General features: G+C 51.8%; 1 protein-coding gene across 1 annotated transcript; it reads right to left on the minus strand.

The window, feature by feature from the left end:
* Positions 1-918: 918 nt before the first annotated feature.
* Positions 919-14,133, minus strand: KRT79 (keratin 79). Its single transcript, XM_008003352.3, has 9 exons — positions 13,355-14,133; positions 10,955-11,175; positions 9,785-9,845; positions 9,576-9,671; positions 3,692-3,856; positions 3,378-3,503; positions 2,506-2,726; positions 1,836-1,870; positions 919-1,567 (listed from the first exon to the last, which is right to left on the minus strand). The coding sequence occupies exons 1-9, from the start codon at positions 13,829-13,831 to the stop codon at positions 1,383-1,385; spliced, it is 1,587 nt and encodes a 528-aa protein (XP_008001543.1). The 5' UTR covers positions 13,832-14,133; the 3' UTR covers positions 919-1,382.
* Between the last annotated feature and the right edge of the window lie 2,487 nt (positions 14,134-16,620).

The following is a 16,620-nucleotide window of genomic DNA, read 5'->3' on the forward strand; positions in this document are numbered from 1 at the left end:
TGAAGAGTGGGGTCCAGGCTCAGAGCAGAGAACTGTGGAGATGAAGAGGAAAGGAGGTGATACCAGGAGACACACGGAGGAAGGAGCAGTAAGATTTAGCAAGTGATGGAGGCAGGAGTAGGACAGAGGTAGCATCCAGGGTCACGGGACAGAGCGCTTGAAATTGCAGCCCTGGACACTACTGACCCGCCTCTAACCAGCAAGACGACTACAGCATGAGCGTTCACTTCTGTGAGCGTGAATCGCCTAACCTGTAAACTGGAACACCACATGCCCACTGCTGAACCCAGGGCTGTGGTGATGGTCACAGGCAAAGTAATGTATTTGTAAACCACAAAATCCAATTAAATGTGGATTTTTCTTGCCGACTGGATGTGGGGGCTGAGAGAGACATCACTGAGGCCAAGAGGATGAGCTGGGAATCCAGAAGTCAGGGAGTGGGGAAGCAAAGAAACCCGATTCCCGTAAGGGCTTCCATAAGCCAGATGCTTTACACATGTTCTTATCACAACCCACTTTACAAAGGAGGAAACTAAGGCTCAGAGAGGTTAGGTAACTTGACCAAGGTCACACAGCTAGTAAGTGGCAGAACTTGGATTTAAACCCAAGTTGCCTAGTTCTGAAGCCTAAGATCTCTTCACTGAACAAAGCATGCCGTCTGCCCCTACAGAGTTAGTGGGAGGCTGAACGGGCACCAGGGGGTGGCTGGATAATAGGCAGCCACTCAGCCAGGTCTGGACTTGAGCTGCTTACATATTCCCTCTGAGCTTCGGTCTCCTCTTGTGAGCCATGTACAGCCCTGGAGTGGCAATGATATCAAACTAATGTACCTAAGTAAGCATGGCGATTGGGACGTAGTGAGTATGTGATTGTTGCTGTGTCAGGCATCAGGACATTAATCAATGGACACAATTTCAGTTCCCCAGGCAGGACAGACTGCAGCCACAGACAGCTAGCTGTAGTCGTACCATTTATTGAGACACAGACAGGGAAGGGGTGTGTGGGTAGATTCAGGGAGAGGGTGGGTCTGGTGGGGGACTGGGGAGGTTGAAGGGTCTTTGGGGACCACTCTCAATTTCTCTCTCTCCAAATGGCTTGGGAAATTCAGCCTCCTCTCAGTGGTCAAAAGATCACCCCCAAGTCACCCAAGCACATCACTCAAGCTGGCAACTTTAACCTTCCCTCCCACCCTATTGCAGGACCAAGAAAAAAACCTGAGTAGATTTGAGTGCTTTCCAAGATGCAAATAGTCTGGTATGAAAACACCCTGGGTCTGAGGTCCCCTGGCTGTTCCTGCTCCTGAGAAGTGACTGGAAAGGGCAGCAGAGGTGGGGTGAGGAGGGCAGGGAGAGGATTGCAGGGACCCTTGCAGGGCTCAGCAGCTAATACCTCCGGCTGGAAGTCTTGACCGTGGTGGTCTTCCGCAGGATGGAGGTTCCCCCAGAGACTGGCCCTCCCTTGACGGTGCCGTAGCCCACATTTGTGCTGAATCCACCCTTGGTGGCCCCCCCATTCCCACCCAGGGCGATGCCACCTCCGCACACAGTAGTGGAGTTGCCAGTCACAGCTGCAAAGCAAAGGGTCTGGATTAATCAGGGTGGCTGTGCCAGGAGAGGGCTGGGGGACACCCAGAAATCAGTGGAGAATCAGAACAAAATCAGGCAGCAGAGCTATGGGAAATGGATAGAGAAGCCCAGTACTAAGACCCTCTGAACCTGTCTCCAGGGGCTCGAATGGAGGAGAGCATGCTTTAGGACAAGGACAGGTTGCATAAACTGAGCAGAGTTCTGGGGCCTGGCCAGGGGTGGAGCAGGAAGCGGGGAGTAAATACTCACAAATGCTGACTGCACTGGGACATTCTCCAGACATCCTAGGGGACACAGAAAGGCCGGGAGAGCAGTCAGTGGTCCCTGGTGCCCACATGAAAACCCTCTCCTTCCCTCTGCCTTTACATTGGATCAACTCAGTGGATCCTGATGACAAGACCAGGAAATGTGAGAAGTATGTGTATAGGGCTGTGCCCAGGTCCAAAACCCGGTGCTGCAGAGAAGGCAGAGTGGCCAGTAGGCTGTGCCAACTCCCATCCTCCCCTTTTCTTTCCTCTCTCCCCATGTGGGCTACGGACAGCATCCCTGCCCCAATGGTAACAAGCCCACGACCAGATAGAGCTGCCTAGTTTCTGCCCACTTTCTCTCTATTTCATGCCTTTCCTAAGGACAGAAATGGATTTTTTTTCCAAAGCTTCCACTGCTGGTGGAATCTGGTGATAGAAGAGGAAGTTCCATTCCTACCGGGCTGTCAGCCACAATGAGGATTAACAAGAGTTGTGCCAGCCAAGGAAAGGAGTGACGGAGGCAGTGGGCACAAACAGATTTTCCCCCGGCGTGAGTCAAGATCTTGCTCCCTGGTTCCTCCCTCTCCCTCTTGACCCCAGAGCAGACTCCTCGGGTTCTCCCCCAGGGCAGGCCTGAGCAGCTCTCTGGGTCGGGCAGGAGGGGCCACCACCTGCTCTCCTCGCTCTCCAGCAGCTTGCGGTAGGTGGCAATCTCCACGTCCAGGGCCAGCTTGACATTCATCAGCTCCTGGTAGTCACGCAGCAGCCGTGCCAGGTCCTCCTTGGCCTGGTGCAGGGCCACATCCAGATCCCCAAGCTTCTTCTGAGCATCCTTGAGCGCCAGCTCCCCACGCTGCTCTGCTTCCTCAATGGCCGTCTGCAGCTGCTGACACTGCCCAGCGGGGAGAGGTGTTGGAAGCACCCTCCGGGGTCATCCCATTCATCTCTCTGCCCTCAAGCCATGAAGGCATCATGATTCCCACATCCCTGCCCCCAACCAACTGGGAAAGAAAGAAGAGAGAAGTATTTATCTGAAGAGATGCTATTACACAAGCAGGATCAAGTAAGGCCACTGGGAAAGTCCTCACTGAAGTCTAACGTCAACCCCTCCTACTGCAGATCAGCCCAGTGCCTCAGAAGAGATGAAATAAATAACAGAGCCTGATTAGTAACCAAGTGCTTCATTCTAATCTGTGGAAGAACCCACACTTTTCAGCTGTCCTCAAGATGGAGTCAGCATCAGCATCTGTGACCTGGCCCCTTGAACCCTCTACCTCCTGTTCTGACCTCCTGGAGATGGGATGGATCAGTCTTCTTGGAGAAGGTTGTGCCACCTGCTCTACCACTCATATACCATGTGGCATTGGACAAGCCCCTTCCCTCTCTGGGCCTCAGTCTCCCCCCTGTAAAAGGAGCCTGTGATCAATGGCCTAGCATTCTATTGTGTCCATCAAGAGAAGAGCAGGCCTAGCCCCTCGGGATGACAATGAGAAGGCCCTACCAACACCAGGCCAGACCCCCCAGCCCCCAGGTAGAGTCCCACCTGCTTCTTGGCTGCATCTACCTCCCCCTGCAGCCTCTGGATAGTGCGGGTGAGCTCAGCAATCTCGTTCTTGGTGTCCCGCAGGTTGTCCCCATGCTTCCCAGCCGTCACTTGCAGCTCCTCATACTGGGGACCAAAGAAGTGGCAGTGAGCTTTCAAATGGCCCCAGCCCACTCTCACAGCTGGAGGCCCCTTGCAGGTTGAGTATACCTGGCCCCCCAGACTCTAAGAGTCCCAGAGGCCCAAGCCTCTTACGATGGGAGAAGATCTGATCAGACCCCAGGCCTCACACCTGAGCCAGCTATGCCTCTCACCTTGGTCTGGTACCAGGCCTCGGCCTCAGCCCGGCTCCTCTGGGCAATCAGCTCATACTGGGCCTTGACCTCGGCGATGATGCTGTCCAGGTCCAGGTTGCGGTTGTTGTCCATGGACAGCACCACATTGGTGTCAGACACGTGGGTCTGCACTTGGCTCAGCTCCTGAAGAAACAGAGACAGTTGCCACCAGCATCCCTGCTCCAGGCCCCAGGAAGCCTCAGGGGGTGAAAGACAGGTAGCATCAGGAGGCCTGTGCTCTTGTCCAGGCTCCAGCCTAGAGCAAAGTCACAACTGGAAAGACCTCAGTCTCCCCAGCTATAAAATGAAGCTCCCATTTTTACAGACTTCATTTATTTTTGTGGGTTTGCAGGTTTCCAAAAGATTAGAGAGGGAAAAGAGAATGTGTACTGCCTGCACTACCACTGATGCCCGGCACTGTGCTAGCACATTCACTAACCCCTCTAGGCCTCAGAACACCCTGTGCGGCAGGCGGACCCATGGCAGGTTCACAGGGTGCCCATGGCAGGCTCACAGGCAGGCCCGCGGCAGGCTCACAGAGTGCCTTTGTGCAAATTGGGGAAAGACAGCCCTTCAGGAGGAAGCAGCACGTCCAGCACCAGCCAAATCACCAGCTGCACCACCATCCACAGTGGCCCTGACCGTGGACATGTGATGAAAGAGGTTTGGAGAGAAGTGATGCATCCAAGACCACCAGGTCCAGGGTGGGACCCAGCCTCGGACCAGTCAATTACACCACAAAGCCCAAGTGGTTTCCTCTAGAGCACACAGAAAGGTATAGACTGTCATGATGTTCTTGGGCCCTCCTGTTTCTAGAAGTATCGTCTTTCACACATAAGTAGGCTTCAGGATGCTGTGAATGGCAGGTTAGGTGATGGGGAGTCAAGGGTCTCTGTTCTGGTCTTGGGACCAGCCGGATCACTGGTCACACGTGGGGCTCTGCCTCCATCTCTCCCATGGTCCTTCCTGCTCTGGGCTGCCCATAGAATGCTCTAAACAAATCACTCATTCACTCAGTACTCCTTAGAGGCTCCCTGATGGGTGAAGAACCTTAACCCTAAAACCCAACACCTCCCATATTCTGGTCTTGTGTCCATCCTTTCTCAAACACTGGCCCTTCATGGCAGCCCAGGGAATTAGAATAGAATAATAATAACAACCCTCGGATGCTGAGCATCACTGTGGTTCAGGCTCTGCATTAGGCATGTGGCAGGTACTAACTCATTACATGCCCTTTTCCAGTAGCACAAAGAGATTAAGTAACTTGCCCCAGATCACAAGCCAGTAAGTGAGAAGCTCAGTTTCAAACCCCAGGAGTCTGACTTCAGAAGCTGAGAGGACATAGACTAAAATAGAGCTAGGCAGGAACAAAGAGAGACAAGGGGTAAAGAGAAATACCAAAGGCAAAACCAATATCCATACTGATGTGGATGCAGGTTGTTAAATTAGATTGTATTTCAAAAAGTGGGATGAGGAGGTTAGAGACAGAATCAATCCAGTCACTACAAAAACTTGTGGTTTTTGGAAAGATATGAGTTTTGGAGATAGACAAGCCTGAGATCAAGTCCCCGGCCTGACATGCACTGGCTCTGTAGCTGATGTAGCAGCTAAGACTTGCGATGCCTCAGTTCCTTCTTCTGTACCACGGCCTGATCATACTTTCTTCCTGTGGTGGTTGTGGGGCTTAAGATCCATGTATGACCCATGGCATGTGCTGATTTAAGTGCATTCTTACCTGCCCAGACTTCTCTGAAGGCCACTGGAGGTGCCCATAAGGCCTATTTGTCACAGATAAGATTGTGTTGTCACAGCTGCCTTGACTCCTTCCCCACCAAGATGAACTGTCAGCATCATCTTGAAGCATCCTGCCCCTGCCCTCCCCAACTCAGGGTCTCTCTCCAGCTCCATGTCAGAGCATAGTCCCGAGGAAAATCAACCCGAAACTTCTAAGACAAGGAGGCAAAAACTCTCCACTGAACAGCATCAAGAGTGGATGAGATGATGCAATGGTCTTGCTAGACCAAGGGGATAGAAAGGTCAGGCTTGGCCAGGTGCAGTGGCTCACACCTGTAATCCCAGCATTTTGGGAGGCCAAGGTGGGCCGATCACTTGAGCTCAGGAGTTCGAGACTAGCCTGGGAAAAATGGCAAACCCTGTTGCTACAAAAAATACAAAAATTAGCCGGGCATGGTGACGTGTGCTTGTAATCCCAGCTACTTGGGAGGCTGAGGTGGGAGGATCGCTTAAGCCCAGAAAGTCGAGACTGTAGTGAGCCATGATTACACCACTGCCCTCCAGCTAGAGTGACAGAATGAGACCCTGCCTCAAAAAAAAAAAGAAAAGAAAAGAAAAAGTCAGGCTTTCCAATGAAAGGGAGTTCATGAAATCAGAGCAGAAAGAGCTCTGTGAATCGCTAAGGTGTGTGTCTCCTTAGACACCAGGGACTCTAAGGGGGAAAGATAGTGGAGACGTCTAGGTAAGGGTAAAGGGAGCCAGCAGGCAGAAGTGGCATAACTAGAAGAGGGACTGGGTTCTGCAGACACCCCAGGCCAGAGAGAGGCCACCATGGAGGCTGCCTTCCTGCCCCGTGAGACACCCAGTGATAGGTGGTTCACCGCCCAGATTGCTGTGGGATCTGGCTTGGCCAAAATCAGACCGTGGCATTGGTTACTGAGAGCCATGCTGGTTCCGTGACTGATTGAGCCCATGAGACAACAAGGGAACGACTGTACTGGCTTTTGTTCTCACCCCACTGAGGCACTGCTAGGCCGTGAGGACCTCTGACAGGAAAGGGCCCAGGCTTGGTCTCTACTTCTCCTTCCCTTGCCTCCTCCTCACCTAACTGTGCCCACACACTCGATGTGGGCACTCACCACCCACTGGTACCCAAGCACCATGCTCCTTCACGCCTCTGTGACACTGCACAGGCTGGGCCCCAGGCTGCGAAGTCCTTCCTGCTCCTTCTCTAGAAGTCTAGCCCCTCCATCAAGATCCAACTCAGATGTCATCTCCCTCGAAGGCTTCTGCGGCCCTTCTAGGAAGGGTCGGCCACGGCGTCCCCATGTGCCTTTGCACCTGTGCCTGTCCCCCACAGCTCTCATCACCTGATAACCTGTCCCCACAAGAGCTGAGACTTTGTCTTTGTTGCTATGTGGAAGCTGTTCAGTAAATGTTTGTTAAATAAACAAGGCATAGCAATGCAAAGGAATGCTGAGTGTGCCAGCTATGTGCCTTAGACCAGAGAAAAGCCAAGTCCTAAACAATCAGAGAAGAAGAGGAGAGAGAATGGAACCTAAGGGACCACAAGGAGGCCCCAGACCATGAATGACCATCAGTGACCCCGGCAAAGTAGAAACTGGGGAAGCACCTAAAAACTCAGCATGGCGGCCCAGAACACTTCCCAGCAAGTTCCATCCAGACAGGCCATGCAGAGATGCTGGAAGGCAAGCAGTCCAGCCAAGGATAAACCTGGGAAACAGCAAAGTCAGAGGTCAGATGCTGTTAGATGAACTCTAGGCAGGAATAACACGGAGGTCCCTTTGGGCTGATCCCTACGAAAGATCCAGAAAAGGCCAATCGCCCAGCTAGCTGCTTTGTCATTTGCCACTTTTCCATCAAGAACAAACCGGTAATCAAAGTGGAAAGCACAAGAAAAATACTTGAGAGGAAATGGGGACAGGGAAGGTGAGAGGCCTTGGCCTTGTTGGAGATCCCAGAGATCCAGGCCGGAAGAGCATACACTCAGAGGCTCCAGGGACTGCCAAGGGGAGGAATGCCTGGTTATCCTTGAGAGATATGGAGAGGAGGAGACCCCAAAACCCCACAGTAAATGGCCTGATTTTCAAACAGGAGAGATTTGGAATTCTTCAAATAAGGCTGACATCAACCTCCTCCAGACCCATAGAATGAATTCCTAAATGTGTGTGGGAGGCATGAAGCCATCATGGGTTCCCTAAGGAAAAGTGGAACCAAGTGGATTTAATTTTCCTTCATGATTATAATATTAAACTGCTAAAGGTCTGCCATGGACAATGTTTGACCAAGCCTTTCATAGCATTCTTGAAAGAAGACAGAAAAATGTGGTCCAGGTAAGGGTACTGTTAAGGGGATTTTAAAGTAGCTGAGGTTATTTAACCACAAATTATTGATTAACAGACATGGAACAGTCTGTTAACAGTCCCATGGAAAATCACCACTGAAGACCCACAGGACTTTATTTTGGGCCCTGATTGCCTTAACATGTGTATCAATGATTTACACGAGATGCTATCAAATACCTACACTGAAAGTTTATCCCATCTGCAGATAACACAAAGCTATGCATCACTAATACATTGAATAAAAGAATCAAGTTACTCAGAGCCCACAGAGCTCAAAATGTTGGGATGACACCACAATGGCATTTCATAGGAAATAAAGGGAATGGTTAACTATGCCACTCAGTTTCAAAATTCAGCTACCCAAAATTCAGCTACAGGAAGTTGGAGGAGAGTAGATGTGTGTCTCATTTGAAAGGATTTATGTGAAAAAGTCCAGGAGGGGTTCTAAGAAGCCAACATTGTGAAATGACTTCTAAAACAACACATAAACTAGTGCACTATTAGGCTGCATCAATAGAGGTTTGTATCTGGAATCTCCCTCCCCATCCCTCTATCTTCTGAATACTTTACTCACATGCCACAGATTTTTATCCTCTCATCATCGTGACTTCTAAAGGGCTGTCATGTGAAAGGCATAAGTCAAATGGAAGACAACTGGATATGTGCAGCCCAGAGAGCAAAGTCAAGGGCAGAAGTCATGAGAAGGAGATCTAAGTCTGTGCTCTAATAAAGTTGTTCAACAATGGCAATGCCTGCCCTAAAAAGTAGTGAGCTCCCTACCACAGCAAGTGCTAGAGTAGAGGTTACATATGATAGGGATATGTCAGGGATATCATAGAAAGTGTTCTTGTACTGGATGAAAGGTTGGTCTTGAGGTCCTGCGGACCCTAAGAGTCTATGATTCTGTGGTCAATTCATGTTAAGTTCAACCCTCTCACTCCAGTCTCCAAAGCCGCCTTGTGTTCTGGAACCCCTCCTGGATTCTTTAATCTACCCACTACTCACCTTCTACTCCAATCTGGAATCCCAGTCCCTCCTGTCTGCCCATTCCTGCTCCCTCATCCCTTGCTCCATTATAAACTGGGCAGGAGGGGGCAATATAACAGTGCCAAGAGTCAGACTTTGGAGTTCAAGAGCCAGATTCAAATTCTAGAATGCTTCTTCCTAGCTATGTGACCACAAGCAAGTAACTGTGAGCCCCAGGGTCCTTGACTATAAAATGGAGACAATAATAGTACCTGCATTATGGGGTTATTGAGATGATTATGTTAAAAGCTTGCCCCAGTGCCTGGCCCATCAAAAGCACTTAATACGTGGAAGCTAATATTAATTAAAGTGTCAAGGTTTGAGGCTGTGTGCGGTGGCTCACGCCTGTAATCCCAGGGCTTTGGGAGGCCGAGGCGGGTGGATCACCTGAGGTCAGGAGTTCAAGACCAGCCTGGCCAACATGGCGAAACTCCATCTCTACTAAAAATACAAAAATTAGCCAGGCGTGGTGGCAGGCACCTGTAGTCCCAGCTACTCCAGAGACTGAAGCAGGAGAATCGCTTGAACCTGGGGGCAGAGGTTGCAATGAGCCAATACTATGCCACTACACTTCAGCTTGGGCAACAGAGCGAAACTCCATCTCCAAAAAAAAAAGTGTCAAGATTTCATCTTCCACCAATGAGGCTGCACTGGTGAATTCAGGTCAGACCTCCATTGAAAACCCCCAGTGCTGTTTATGATGTATGCAAACTCTCCCTGCCCATTGGCCACCTCACCATTTCATAGAGTTGCTGCAGGAAGTCAATCTCCTGGGTCAAGGTGCCTACTTTGCCATGCAAATCCATCCGGCCCATGTACGCTGCATCCACATCCTGGGGATGAGAGAGCAAGACACAGCCTCAGCCCCCAGGGATGTCACCTCCTCCCGAACCAGCCCAGTACCCTGGCAGCCGAAGGACCACCTCCCCCACCCCACTCGGCTCACCTTCTTGAGCACCACAAACTCGTTCTCCGCAGCAGTGCGCTTGTTGATTTCATCCTCGTACCTGTTACACATGGGAGACTCAGGCCAGGCTCAGCCTGGCTCTGCCTTTCAGGCATGGGGCCCACTCAGCTTTATGGAAGCCCTGATGGATCACTCACTGGTCAAGAACACCTCTGAGGAGCAGTTCTTTAATGTGGCCAACCAGTGAAGAAATGTGGGGTCTGCCTTGATTCAAACATTCCCTCTCCCCACCCCATTTTAGGGAAAGAGACACAGAACTTGTGCAATAGTATGGCAATCAAGAGCTGCCATCTCTTTGGATCCAAGCCCTTAGGAGGCTTTAGAGGGACAAGTGAAGATGTGTCAACAGTGGCTGACCTTTACTGTCACTTTCAACAACACGGTGTCATTCAAACCAGCTAACTCCTCCCCAACCACTTTCGATGAGATTTTAAGGCTTAGAAATTGCCATGGTCGATTTATGCAAAAAGTCATTTTTAAATATGCCTTAAAGTTATAAATATACATATCAACCAATTATAATATATAAACCTTATTTGGAGCTTGAGTCAAACAAGCCGTATTTTTTAAAGTTACGACATGTATGGGACCACTGGAAATCCAAAACTGGCTGGATATTTAATTATACTGAGGAATTATTGTTTTAAAATGTATTAGATGTGATTATGGCACTGTATGTTTTATTGAGTCATGTAGAAGAACTACATTCATATATGCAGATATATGAATATAACTTGTAAAATATTAATGAATGAAATGACAAGATGTCTGGGATTTGCTTCAAGACTACAAGGGAGTCAGAACACGTAGAAAAATGCAAAGTTAAAAAACAAAAAAGACTACACAGGAAGAAGGGAAGTGGGGAGGTGTAAAAAATTGGCTATGAGCCAATAATGATTAAAGCTGGGTGACAGGAACATGGGGTTCACTATACTATTCTCCCTACTTTAAAGACTTTTTAAAATTACAAACAAACCTGCCAATTCTCCAGATGGCAGCAGGTGCTGGACCTGAGCACCTGAGGGATCCAGCTCTGTCTGTGTGTCCCCCAGGTGAGCCTGGGACCCTGGGAATGGGGTGGCCCTCTCAGCAGGTTTCCCACTGCCCCTCCTCATTCCCACATGGCCCCTCCTGGCCTGCTCTCCTCACTTGTTCTTGAAGTCCTCCACAAGGTCCTGCACATTCCTGAGCTCTGAGTCCAGCCTCCCCCGCTCGCTCTGAAGTCTGTCCAGCGTGCTCCGCATGCTGCCCAGGTAAGCCTCAAAGAGGGGCTCCACGTTGTTTCTGGTGACACCCAAGTTCTGGCCTTGCTCCTGCAGCAGTGCCCACTTGGTCTCCAGCACCTTATTCTGCTGCTCCAGGAACCGCACCTGAGCCAGAGCAGAAAGGGTGGGCTGACGTCATCCTCCGGTCACCAGAGGGGCCAAGGATGGGGTCCATTGCCACCTCCCCTCCTAGGCCAGGGCATCATAGGGACACTGCAGCCGCACCTACACCTTGCTGTGGGGAAGGGTCCTTAGGGGAACAGACTGCTGGAAATGACCGTCCCATCTGATGGAAAGAACTCTAACAAGTTAATAAGCACCAAAGCCTAGCTCAATAGCAGTACCAATTTACTAGTTGGTAGCCTTGGTTGAATCATTTCTCTCTGAGTCTCCTTCTCTCACTTGTCCTGCGTAAACTGGACTAGATCTATGTTTCTGACCCCTAATTCTGCATTAAAATCAACTGTTTAAAATGTAAATCAACTGTTTAAAATCACACACTTCGGGAACCTGAAGCTGGAGGAGTGCTTGAGTTCAGGAGTTCAAGACCTGCCTGGGCGACATAGCAAGACTGTCTCTACTAAAAATCAAATCTACTAAAAATCTCTACTAAAAATTAGCCAGGTGTAGTGGCATGTGCCAGTAGTCCCAGCTATTCAGGAGGCTGAGGTGGGAGGATCACTTGAACCCAAGAGATGGAGGTTGCAGTGAGCTTTGATTATACCACTGCACTCCAGTCTGGGAAACAGAGCAAGACCCTGTCTCAAAAAAAAAAAAAAAATTAAGAAAATTGGTGAACTGGGTGAAAGAGTATATAGGAGTACGTTGTACTATTCTTGCAACTTTTCTGTAAATTCCACATTTTTCCCCAAAAAATAAACTTTTTAAAAAAATACCGATGTATGGGCCCTTCCTCTATAGACTCAGAAGGAAGCTTATAGTGTGAGTTTAACAGGACCCCCAGGAGTTTTTGACCCAGCTGGGGTTCCAAGACAATCTCTCAGACCTCCAGCTCCCAGGCTATGATTCTGCAAGCCTGGGAAAGGTTTTGGCTTATTTGGCCTCTGGGACAGTCCCACAGGAAAACCAAAAGTCACTAGGGGAGAGGGTGAGGAGGCAGGCAAGATGGCTTGCTTCACATTCTGTCATCCAGTCTTTCCAGGTCCTACCTCCACAGCACCTGGGCCTCAGTCACATGGCCCGGGAGCACCATGCTGCAGGTGTGCCTATCGTGAGCAGTAACACCTCTTAGTGCCAAGAACCACAGAGTCCAGGGGCCTGGTTTCCAGTCCTGCCTCTGCCTCCAACTCCTTGTATCATCGTGGGCAAATCACTTGAGCTCTCTAGACCTCAATTTTCTCATCTCAAAAATGGGCACAATATCACCATTTCTGACTCTTCATAAAAGCACTGTAGGTACCACAGGAGAAAAGAGATGTGCATGTTCTTTGGAAAAATACAAATCACTGAACCAAGGGACATTTGTCTGCCAGACCTTCCCCATCATGACCCACATCCTTGGCTCAGGATCGAGGAGGACAATGCCAGCAAAACAGACCAGGAAATCCCAGCACAAGTGCTGCCCCCATCCATGTGGAGCAAGGGCAGGGTTCAGGACACGCCTATGGGCAACAGGTCAAACTCCACACCCCCAGAGCTTGGTGACCTGACGACCACCCTCCTCATTGTCCACCCCAACCTGAGCCTCTTCACTCAAACAGAGAGGAAAAAAAGGAGAAGCAAAGGGGAGCCTTCCTCTATGACCCCACCCACACACAACTGTGTTCTGATCACATCTTGCCCTTAAGCCTCCTCCGAACCTGAAAGAATGAAACAAACAGGGCTCCATGCCCTTAGCCTTGAACAACTCTTTCAACTCCTGAGCCATTGTTTCCCCAGCTGTAAAATGACAAAAGGCAATGCGGACCACCCCGCTAAGAGGAGCAATGAGGACCATCCATTTTTTGATAATGAGGTAAGGCTACTGTGTAATCAATCGTATTAATCATGGTGGTAGAATAGGCTTCAACACAGGCAAGGTGGGCTTGGCAAACAGGACTCATGAGTAGACTGGAGACTCCCCCGCACAGGCACAGCAAAGACCTGAAGGTTGCCTCCAGCCACCCACATCTCGGTATCCCAGGCTTAGACGGGGAGAGCTCCAGAGCTCTGTCAACAACCACCCTAGTACAAGGGGGCTATAGCAGCCCTAGCCCAGCCCACCCTCTCTTAGAGGTCCCACTTCTTCCCCAAGAGCTCCCTTCCTCCTTCCTGCTTGGCTCACCTTGTCGATGAAGGAGGCGAACTTGTTGTTGAGGGTCTTGATCTGCTCCCGCTCCTGAGTGCGCACTCGCTGGATCTCGGGGTCTATCTCCACATGGAGGGGAGTCAGCAGGCTCTGGTTGACGGTGACCTCCTGGATCCCCCCAGGAGGACAAGTGGGCCCGAACGTCTGCCTGCCAGCCCCCTGTCCTGTAAATGCCCTGCTGCCAAAGCCAAAGCCCCCCAGAGCCCGCCCCGAAGAGGCCCCTCCGGCCACACTGACAGAGATACTCTTGTGGCCCCCCAAGTTATAGAGGCTTCGGCTGCCAAAGCCACCTGTGCTGGGGCCACAGCGGGCCCCGCCACCACTGCCACTGTTTCGGGACACCGTCACTGAGCTGAAGCTGGTGCGGGCCTGGGACCCACCCCCTCCACTGGCAGAGTTGGAGCTGAAGCCCCCTTTGGTGGAGTATGTTTGCCGAGAGACAGAGGACCTCATAGCTGCAGAGAGGCCAGAGGGCAGGATGAGAGGGCAGGAAGGGAGTGCCGTGAGCTGCTGGGCCACCGTGGGCTTTTTATCTTTTCCCAGCTGGGCCGGCTCCCCAGCTCCACAGACACTCCTGCCCCATCGCCCCAGGGGGAGAGGGAGGGGTCTCCCCCAGCAGGAGGGAGGGGCCCCCCTGGTTATCACCTGTGCTCCAGAGCTGGGGCTGAGCTGAGACTGTCTGGGGCAGGATGCCACCTTCTCCCCGTGCCCCCAGGCTCTCCTTGGTTGGCACAGGATGATACGGGCTCCCACGGCCACCCCCACCACCCAGTGGTTGCCTTGCTGTCCTCCTACCCAGCCCCAGTGGCCGCTGTCAATAGAGCTCTGTTCTACGGGGTTTGTCCCAGGCCCCTGTTGTAAGCCAAGGCTGCAGGGCCTGGGGCTGTGCAGGTGGTAGGAGAAGGAGCATTGAGCAATGGGCTGCCAGAGGCAGCATCCAGGCCTGCTCCCTTCCCACCCCCAGCCCACAGCCCACCGTTCCTCACAGGTCCAGGGTGGGTGACACAGGTGATAGGGTCAGAGTGGGGATAGCCTGTGCCTCTGCCATAGAGCGACAGAGCCTTCTGGGAAGTGAGCCTGTGCAAGCAAAGTGAATTCAAAGACAGAAAGAGGGTCCCTGGCCAATCATGGGGGCAAGGCACTTGATCAGGAGGTAAAAAAGGCCTGGGGTCCTCAGGCAGGGCCCAGAAGCCTGGGAGCAAAGGACCCTCTTATGGAGGCTGAAGAGACAGCAGGGGATTTAACCAATACCTAAGATCCCTGACCCTCTGCACCACAGCAGAGTCCCCACAGAAATGTTCGGCCACTTTGGAGGGAGCTGGAGGTGGGCTGAGGACACAGACCACCCTGGGTGGAGACAGGCACAGCTCCAAAAGGCAGGTGTTCTGAAAAAGCCCCAGGAGACCCATGCAGAAACCCTGTCACTCCCATCTTCCCCTTATGCAGGAGCCCATGTGTCTGATTCAGAGGGGCCAGTGGAGCTCCTTAAATCACTCCATATGGTCGCCCCCAACTTCCTATTCGCCTCAATCTGCTGGGACCAAACAAAGGCCCAAGCAAAGACAGAGACGTCAACTGTCAGGGGCAAGGGGTGATTGAGGAGGTGACTTTAGACACTGGCCCTCCTCACCCCCTTCATCTCTCAGCAAGAAGATGGGCTCAAAGTGAACCGAGACTTGCCTGAAAAAAAAGAGCGAGGACAGCATCATTGTGCTCCCCACCCCCACAAGATGAGCAGAACGACCAACCAGCCTGTGTCCCCAGGATCCCAAAAGAGAGGACATGGGACTGCCATGGAGAAGGCTTGGCCTCCCTCAGCCCAGGGAGGGCAAGTGAAGAGACTGCCTGCTCCAGGACCAGAGGGAGCTGTGGGATCTTCTCCTGGGGCCCCTGGGAGGCTGTAAGTGGCTCCCAGTTGCTTGAAGAAGTTGAACCCGGCTCCCACGAGGAATGAGAGTGACAGCACTTGCAGAACTAGTCCCTTAATAGCCAAGAGGAGATTTTGGAGTTAGGACACTGGGCATTTGAGGAGCCAAGCCGAGCCATCTCCCACACTGAGTTGTGTGTCCTGGGGCAACTCACAACTTCTCTGAGCCCCATTTCCTCCTCTGCCTATAAGCAGGGCCCTCCATGGAAGCCCTTTGGAAAAGCGATCCCTGGATGAAGCCACCACTTCCCACTGACCTTTGTTTCCTTTACCCAGGCTGAGATCACTTTCTCAGCCTCCCTTATCTCTCCCTGGGCCGTGTGGGAGGAGGAAACAGTCATGAGTGGGCCCTAGCCTCCAGGATGTGGCTGTGGGCCCCCTCTGAGTCACAGGACAGCCAGGCTGGTGGGAGTGAGAGGCAGTCAGTAAACACAAGTCTCACCTCACCCCAGACACTGACACTCACGCCATCCCTCACACACATTTACCAAGCTTGCTCTCTGGGCCAGGCTTTGTGCTGGGAGCTGGGGACAGGTGCACAGGGCCCAGGGCACACTCTCATGGAGCTCCCGGCTTGCTGCTTGAAGACAGCCTCCCTCCCACCCAGGCTCACAGTCCAGGCCCAGACAGAAGTCTAGGAGGCCACTTTGCCTCCACCAGCCCTCACAACTCTACCTTCAGACAGGACATGCAAGCTAAGACCTTCTTTCCGCAGCCCAGGGAGGAGCGGTTTCCTCCCCTCCTGCCCTCCACGGAGAGGAAGAGCTGCTGCACACTGCTATACTCATTACTGAGGGGCTCCATCTCTGGAGACTGTCACCTGCCCAGAGTCCCTCCCTGATGGCAGGACACAAAAGCAGAGGGGAAAGAAGGTTGCTGCCGCCAAAGGGAGGGGGCAAGACAGTGGATACTGCCAACCTAGTACCTACCATGGGCCAGGCTGGGTGCTGAGCAATAAGAAAGTTACAGGAACAAAGGAGCCTCCAAAGGGTAGGGCTTTCTGAGCTAATTATCGTCATTTTTACAGTCAGCATTTACTCAGCACATACTATGAGGCAGACAGTGGCCTGGGCACCATCCCTGCAATGATGTGTTGAGTCTCCACGATGGTGATGCTCCATCTGCCTCCCTCACGCTCCATTCTCCACCCTCCTCTGACCCTTGTGGGCTGCTCCCTGGCACTCTGGCTTCCAGTGGGGTTGACCAAAGGGAGACACCAGCAGGAGATCAGAGGGAGGAGAGAGGTCAGGTGCTTCTTCCCAGCTCCCTCCCTACTTCCAACCCCTTCAGACCACTGTCTGGGGTCATGGCTGCG

The sequence above is a fragment of the Chlorocebus sabaeus genome, chromosome 11, assembly GCF_047675955.1.
Source record: "Chlorocebus sabaeus isolate Y175 chromosome 11, mChlSab1.0.hap1, whole genome shotgun sequence".
In the NCBI taxonomy this organism is placed as follows: domain Eukaryota; kingdom Metazoa; phylum Chordata; class Mammalia; order Primates; family Cercopithecidae; genus Chlorocebus; species Chlorocebus sabaeus.